The sequence below is a fragment of the Musca domestica genome, unplaced genomic scaffold (assembly GCF_030504385.1).
Source record: "Musca domestica strain aabys unplaced genomic scaffold, Musca_domestica.polishedcontigs.V.1.1 24, whole genome shotgun sequence".
In the NCBI taxonomy this organism is placed as follows: domain Eukaryota; kingdom Metazoa; phylum Arthropoda; class Insecta; order Diptera; family Muscidae; genus Musca; species Musca domestica.
Window position 1 is genome coordinate 2,395,568 of NW_026712272.1, and position 8,952 is coordinate 2,404,519.

Sequence of the window (8,952 nt, forward strand, 5' to 3'; positions counted from 1 at the left end):
CTTTCTAAATATTTCCCCCATTTCGTGAAAATCACTTTCCGCTATGAAAATTATCCTTTTATTATGTAAATGTTTTATTTCCTGAACTTTATCATTTGTAAGTATAATCTGTGTCCTGTACTTATTCACTATTTCTTCTTTTATAAAGAAATGATCTTGTAAATTTTCATCAGCTGAATGAATTGTAATCATTGATACATCATCATCATCCTCAATATTATTTATTATTCTCAATTCTGAATTATTCTCCGAATTTTGTACCTTATCTGAAATGGTATCATCTTCATTATCTTTCTCAATTCTACTTAGAAAATCTGCCACCTTGTTTTCCTTGCCTTTTATGTATTCTATATTAAAATCGTATTCTCCTAATTTCAAAAACCATCGCTGGTGCCTGGGTGACATGTCTTTCCCTCTATATTTTGTGTGTAAAAATCTGATGGGTTGGTGATCCGTAAGTATTTTAAATTTTCGACCATAGAGGTATGGTCTCAAATAATTAACGCTCCATAATATTGCTAGAAATTCTTTGTCCGTTGCCGAATAATTTCTTTCGTGATTGTTAAGCGTTCTTGATGCAAAACAAATTGGATGTCCCTCCTGTGACAGGACAGCACCGATTGCGTAATTCGACGCATCTGTAGTTAATGTAAATTGTCTTTCATAATTTGGGTATCTTAAAATTGGATGAGAGCTAATTAAAGATTTTAATTTTTCAAAAGCTTCTATGTATGTAGGGTCCCTTAAATTTATTTTTACACCTTTCTTTAAGTATTTTGTTATTGGCTGTGCGACTTTAGCATAATCTCTCACAAATTTTCTATAATATCCCGTTAATCCCAGGAAACTTTTGATTTGTTTTTCTGTTTTAGGTAAATCTAATTCTTGAATAACCTTAATTTTATTGGGGTTTGGTTTTAGTCCTTCCTTTGTCAGAATATGCCCCAAAAATTCTGTCTCTCTTTTCATGAAATTACATTTGTCGATTTGTATTTTTAAATTTGCCCGTTCCAATACCGTGAAAATGTCCGTTATGGCTTTAACGTGTTCCTTAAGAGAAGTACTAAAAATAAGTATATCGTCCAGATAAACTACACATGTTTTATTAATGAAATCTCTTAGTGTTTCATTCATTAATCGTTGGAATGTCGCTGGGGCATTTTTTAACCCAAACGGCATTCTTATGAATTCATATAATCCGTGAGGTGTCACAAAAGCTGTTTTCTCTCTGTCCTGTTCTCTTATTAGAATTTGATGGTATCCCTTGGCTAGATCCAAGGTAGTAAAATATTGTGCTCGTCCTAGTTTATCTAAAATTGAATCTATGTTCGGTAGTGGATATTTATCATCGATCGTCACTTCATTAAGCTTCCTATAATCTACCACTAATCTATATTTACGCTCTCCAGAATTATCTATTTTCTTGGGTACTACTATTAATGGGCTTGAATATCTTGAACAACTTTTCCTAATTATGCCCTGTTCCTCCATTTCCCTGATCTGTCGTCGTACTTCTTCTTCATGTTGTGGCGGATATCTGTATAATTTGGAATTTATCTGTTCATTTGTTGTCGTTCTTATTTCATGTTTTATTGTCATTGTACTTGTCAATTGGTCCCCTTCTTTAAAAAATATTTTGTCGAATCTTCTTAAAATTCTCGTAACTTCTAAATGCTCCTCTGCATTTAAATGATTCAACTGAATTCTGTCCAAGTCAACTTCCAGTTTTTCCAATGAACATATTTCCAAATCCTTATATGGATTAATTAAAAATTTTGTAATCTTGTTATTAAATGTTATGTGTCCGTCTATTAAATTTATCATCGTGTTAAAATGGTTTAGTAAATCAACTCCTATAATAAAATTGTACTTTCTTCCTTTTAACTCTTGCATTTTCCACTTAATTTTTGTATAATTTGGTAAGTTAAATTCCATAGGTGCGTCAGTTATAACTTCAAATTTAATTATGTCCTTCCTAGTTATGGTGCTAAATTCTATAGGTTGTTTTAGTAAAACTCGTTCAAAATCTTTTACCTTACTGTCAATCAGGCTTAAGTTTGCGCCTGTATCAATCAAAGCTTTATATTTCCTTTTATTAATCGTAATGGTTATGGTAGGTAAACAATCGGAGGTTGTTTCCGAAAAAAATTATTTTGTCTTTGGTCTTGTCCGTTATCCTGATGTAAATTTGGTTCAGAGTTTCCTACTACTCGATGATTATCTACTTCTATATTGTCTATTTCCATAGGTTCCTGCTGGTCTTGCCTAGGTTGATTCAAGCGATTTTGGCTGAAATTTGGCCTAGGGTTTCCTACCTGTTGCTGAAACCTTCTGAAATTTCCCGACATATTATTATAGTTACTTTGTTGGACTCTATACTGTCCTGAATGATTAAAATTTCCATTTTGATTCCTATTATTATAGTTATTATTATAACTGTTATTTTGTTGGACTCTATACTGTCCTGAATGATTAAAGTTTCTATTCCTATTATAGTTATCGTTATTATTATTATTATAGGTTTTATTATTATCATTATTATTTCGTTCTTGTCTAATATCCGACCTAAAATTATTTTGTCCTAACCAATTCCGTTGATTATATCCCTGGTTATTACTGTTAATCTGCGGATTAAAATTATTCCTATTTTGCGACCGATTTTGTCTAAATGTTACGTCGTCTTTAGTTCTAAACTTCCTATATTCTGGCCTAATGCATGTGTCTTCAAATCTCCTTCTTGTCAATATTTTTAATATATCATTAATGTTTCTTTCTTCGTAAATTTTGTCTAACAGTGTACCTTGTGTCATTTCCTTCACTGTATTTACTAAAAGACTGTCCACGTTTGATAAGTCAATATAGTGGTCATTTCGGTAATAAACTATTAACTCATCTGCCTTATATTTTAGATTCTGCAACTCTATTATTAATTCACTTACCGAATTTACTTTTAAGTTGGCTATCATCCTATATATATTGTGTGGTTCCACGTTCGGTCTATACCTTAGTTTTAAAGTCTCTTTGATTAGTTGCCAGTTGTCCGGTGTGGGTATGTTTATTATGACGTCTTTAGCTTGTCCCTGGATTATTTTATAGAATATTGTTCTTATGGCCTCCTTCTTAATATTTTCATCTTGTATAGTTGACAGCAAGTATTCAGTGCTACTAAAAAAGCTGTTCACCGTTACTTCTCCGGTGCCGGTGAAAATGGGTAGATGATTTATCGTTTTTAAAATGTTGTTTTTTGCATTATTTGATTGTGTATCATATAACACCGGGTTACGCTGTTGTTGTTGTAGTTCTTGTGTTTGCTGTTGCAATTCTAGATATGCTTGGCGTAACCGTTCCAATTGTTGATCCTTTCTGGCTAGTTCTTCTGCCACATTTACGGATGCGATGTGAGCTTGTTCCTCCATTCTTCTTCGTTTGTCGAAGACTTTTTGCCTTTGCGAATACACTTTTAAAAGAAAAAAAAAAAAAAAAAAAAAAGGATTGACTTCCTTTATCTAGTGGTGTCCACTTAACTTAAATGTTCACTGCACTATTGTTTATTTTAGTGGTGTTCAATTTTTTGAATTATTCACTGCACTATTGTTTATTTTAGTGGTGTTCAATTTTTTGAATTATTCACTGCACTATTGTTTATTTTATAATCCTGGAGGGTCCCGTAGGATTCGCAGAATTTATTTAATTATTTATAATTTAGGTACGTTTCACTGGATCCTTTTTAATTCCTAAAGGATCCTACCGACTGCGCCAATTAGATAACCTGATTAATTATGTTTATTAAAAAAAATTGTTTTTTTTCTTTTTTCTTTCTTTTATTTATTTATTCGTCGACTTGCGACTAAGAGGATGGAACTAAGACTAACTTTTACATTTTTAATTTACTTATTCTACAGGTATTATTTGTTAATTAATTATTGCAGTGTTAGCATAAGTTTATTTTAAATGAAATTTGATTAACACACTTTTGTAAATAATTGTATACTCAGCTCCAGACAGTTTTAACTGGAAAAATAAAATAAAGTCAAACTAAAGAATGTCAAATTCACTTATGCTTACCGTGCAATAATTGTACACGTTTTATTGGCTAATTGTTTCCAAGAACTTATCAATTTTATCAGGGGTAGTATGATTATACGTAACTCGCGCACGTTTTTGCTTATGAAAACCACATGGGGATTAACACCTCCTTTTTTACTTTTTGTTGTTTGTGTGTGTGTTCTTTATATGCACAAATTATGTTGAACTCTAAGGTCAATTGTAGTATTTATTATTACTACAATTATTAGTTTTTTTTGTAATTCCAATGGACTGTAGTATCCATTACGAACTTCAAATGCCAAATTTGAAACAATTCCGGTGAATAATGTCGCTAAAATCATCAAAATACCGAATATCGGGAGGTACCGTTATATGGGAGCTATATGATAACTTGGGCCTACATGGCCCATTTACGAACTTAACCTGCCTACTGGAAAAATATACATGTGTGCAAAATTTTAGCCTTCTATCTCAATTTGTTCGAAAGATAGCGTGATTACAACAGACAGACAGACAAACAGGCAGACAGACGGACATGGCTAAATCGTCTTAGAATTTTACGCTGATCAAGAATATATATATACTTTGTTGGGTCTGATATGAGTATTTCGAGGAGTTACAATCGGAATGACAAAATTAATACACCCTCCATGGTATGGTGGAGGGTATAAAAAGTATTAGTCGATTTTGCCGACAGATGTATAACCTCAGCCAATGTTCGATTATTTAAACATATTTTGACTTCTGTTATGATTATTCAAATTGTTGACCCACTATGGGGTAGGTTCCGAAGGAATAGACCAATATTGTCAATTTTTTTTATCTGACCTTAACATACATGATATAAATATTGCGAGGTACCAGATTTGGATTATACAGGGTGAGATGAAACAAGTAAAAAAGCTGTAAGTTCGGTCGGGCCGAACTTTTAATACCCTCCACCATTTGGTACAAATTTGGCAATTTCCAAAAAAAAAACCGTTAAAAATTCTGTTAAAATCTTAAAAATACCGAATGCTTATACGACGATGTGGGCCTGCATAGGCAACTTTTGTCATAAATTATTACAATATTTAAATGCGAAACTTGAAGAAAAATCTGTTTATAATGTAGCTAAAATCGTCAAAATACCGAATATGGGGGGTACCGTTATATGGGGGCTATACGAAGACGTGGACCTGCACAGACAATTTTCTGGCGTGGGCTGAAGTATCCATTACGAACTTCACATACGAAATTTGAAACAATCCCTGTAAATAATGTCGCTAAAATCATTAAAATACCGAATATCGGGGGGTACCGTTATATGGGGGCTATATGAAGACGTGGACCTACACGGCTCATTCTTTGACTTTGGATGAAGTATCCATTACGAACTTCAAATACCAAATTTGAAACGATTCCGGTAAACAATGTCGCTAAAATCATCAAAATACCGAATATCGGGATGTACCGTTATATGGGGGCTATATGAAGACGTGGACCTACATGGCTCATTTTTTGATTTAGGATGTAGTATCCATTACGAACTTCAAATACCAAATTTGAAACGATTTCGGTAAACAATGTCGTTAAAATCATCAAAAAACCGAATATCGGGGGTACCGTTATATGGGGGCTACAGGAAGACGTGGACCTGCACAGATAATTTTCTGTCTTAGGCTGTAGCATCCATTACAAACTTCAAATGCCAAATTTGAAATAATTTCGGTGAATAATGTCGCTAAAATCATCAAAACACCGAATATCGGGAGGTACTGTTATATGGGGGCTATATGATAACTTGGACCTACATGGCCCATTTACGAACTTAACCTGCCTACTGGGAAAAAATACATGTGTGCAAAATTTTAGCCTTCTATCTCAATTTGTTCGAAAGATAGCGTGATTACAACAGACAGACAGACAGACAGACAGACACACAGACAGACAGACGGGCATGGCTAAATCGTCTTAGAATTTTACGCTGATCAAGAATATATGTACTTTGTTGGGTCTGACATGAGTATTTCGAGGAGTTACAAACGGAATGACAAAATTAATATACCCTCCATAGTATGGTGGAGGATACAAAAAGTATTAGTCGATTTTCCGACAGATGTATAACCTCAGCCAATGTTCGATTATTTAAAAATATTTTGACTTTTGTAATGATTATTCAAATTGTTGACCCACTATGGGGTAGGTTCCGAAGGAATAGACCAATATTGTCAATTTTTTTTATATGACCTTAACATACATGATATAAATATTGCGAGGTACCAGATTTGGATTATACAGGGTGAGATGAAAAAACTGCAACTAATTTCAGACTGCTGTCATTTCTAAGCCACTCGTCTGACAGCTATTAAAATTATTCCAGTGACAGCTCATTATATTCTTTACAAAGGTTCAAAAGCATTTTGGTGAGAATTTTTCAGAAAAAAAGTTATTCGTGATGGAATTCAAGCGTGATAGTGTGATTTCTTTATATTTGGCTGGAAAACCACAGGTGGCTATCGCTAGAGCACTCCAGCTATTAAATATGAATAAATCTTTTGTGTCTCGTACCCTCGTTCGTTACCGTGACACTGGAAGCGTAGCCCGACGTCAAGGAAGTGGACGGAAAAAAAACAACAACATCAGTAGAAATGGTTCGAAAAGTAAAGAAGAGACTTGATCGAAACCCGTGTCGCAGTGCCCGAAAAATGGCTCGTGAGCTGAACATTTCCATTTTCCATTTGACAAATATTTAAAAATGGGCTCGGGGTAAAACCATTGAAATTTCAAAAAGTGCAAGAACTTACACCGCAGCAAAAAGAAAATAGACTCAAAAGAGCTAAAGAGTTGCTTCGCTTGGCCGAAAGTGGTGAACTGCCGAATTTGATTTTCTTTGATGAGAAAACCTTCGTTGTCCAGCAGTTTACAAATAAACAAAAAGATCGTGTTTACTTGCCAAAGAGGTCAGCTGAAAATGTGCACCTTCGGTTGGCCACCAGAACTCAAGCGCCGGCCATGGTGATGGTGTAGGCCGCCATAACAGCCGATGGTCGCTCTCCGCTCGTCTCAACCGACCGTGGTATCAGAATAAATACCGAATATTATCGCGAAAATATTCTGGAGGGTGTATTAAAGCCTTGGGCATGCAAACATTTTGGCCGCAGACCTTGGACTTCCAACAGGACTCAGCACCATCGCACTCAGCACGCGCCACCCAAGTTATGGTTACAAAATGAGGTTCCTCTCTTCATTTCCAGCGCACAATGGCCACCAAAATCTCCGGATACCAATCCGTTAGACTATTGTGTCCGGAGTATTTTGGAAAGCAAGGTTGGCACTAAAAATACCAAAGAGTCGATCAACTCAAGCAAGCGCTTGGCCGGGAATGAGCCACAATACCGCAGAGCAACATTCGAGCAGCGTGTGACGGTGTGACATTGGCCGTTTGAAGGCCCTAATTCGTGCCAAAGGTGACCAATTCGAACAAATCTAAACTTATTCTAAAATCTGATGCTATTTCCGAAATGTTCTGCTTTCATTGAATAAAATTTAAAAAAAAAAAATTAAAAATTATTGCTTTTGACTTTGTTGCAGATTTTTTTCTCTCACCCTGTATAGTCAAAACCTGTCACGTTGCAATATTTATATCATATTTAGTTTGGTCCAATATGAATTGGATAATATTAATATTGGCCCATTCCTTCGAAAATTACTTCATTGAGAGTCAACAATTCGAATAATCATAACAGAAGTCAAAATATCTTTAAATAATCGAACATTGGCTGAGGGTATACATCTGTCGGCAAAACTGGCTGATACTTTTTAAACAGTTTTTATACCCTACAACACTATGTGTTGGGGGTATTATAAGTTTGATTAGGCCAAAAATTATGTAACACCACGAAATATTGGTTTCCCACATAGGAAAGTATATATGGATCTTCCTATCTTGCCGAGCTGAGTCGATCTAGCTATGTATGTCCGTCCGTCTGTCTGTCCGTCTGTCCATGTTAATTTGTAATCACTTTACAGGTCGCAATTATGGCCCGATCTTCACGAAATTTAGAATGGAGGTGGGGCTAGGGTCAGAATAGAACCCTATTTCTTTTGGAGATGATCGCATAATATTTAGGGATTGAAATGGACGAAAAACAGAAAAAATTCCAGTTTTTGCAGTTGCTCTACAGGTCGCAATTATAGACCAATCAAAGCGGAAGTTAGCATGGGGCTAGAGCTTTGGGCTGGGCAGAAACCTTCCAATTTTGATGGTCATCGGGTAATATTCAGTGGTTGAAATAGGCCATAGCAATTGTGATAAAAAAAGTAAAATTTTCTATTAAACCGCGAATATTTTTAATCCCGGTGAAATCACAAATAGACGAACAGGTCAATTCTGACCGTTACGTAGATACCGATAGTAAATATATCGGTTATATATAGCGAAATACATACAATGTGTATATACAAAGGAAGGGGATGTTAGCTGGAATGCTTTTATCTCCAGAATGGCTGGAGCGATTTTGACAAATTTTGTAAATTTAGAATGCCCTTTTGACATAAAAGTATAAAATCAAAAAAAAAAAAAAAAATTGCAGAAAAATATGCCAATAATGATGTAAATATTGATTTTATAGTATTTTGTGACATATTTTTATTTTTTTATCGCATGCGATTTTTTCAATTTGACTTATAATATTTAGTAATATTTTTTCAACTTACAACACAGGTTGGGTATTTATATAAGTATTGCAAATATCGTCCGATCCTCACGAAACTTTTCACAAGGGTAGGGTTGGGCTCAGAAGGGCTAGGCCTATTGTTTTCAAAGATGTCCGCAATATATTAGGAGTTGAAATGGACCAACAACTAAAAATGTTCCTGGTTACGCAGCCGTTATAAAGATCACAAATAGAAACCAAAGCACAC

At 34.7% G+C, this 8,952-nt stretch overlaps 1 protein-coding gene across 1 annotated transcript; it reads right to left on the bottom strand.

The window, feature by feature from the left end:
- Positions 1-648: 648 nt before the first annotated feature.
- LOC131802760 (GATA zinc finger domain-containing protein 4-like) lies at positions 649-4,079 on the bottom strand. The gene is made up of 2 exons (XM_059123316.1): positions 3,972-4,079; positions 649-3,457 (listed from the first exon to the last, which is right to left on the bottom strand). Coding segments are annotated over exons 1-2 (1,350 nt in total). The 5' UTR covers positions 3,973-4,079; the 3' UTR covers positions 649-2,108.
- Positions 4,080-8,952: the final 4,873 nt, after the last annotated feature.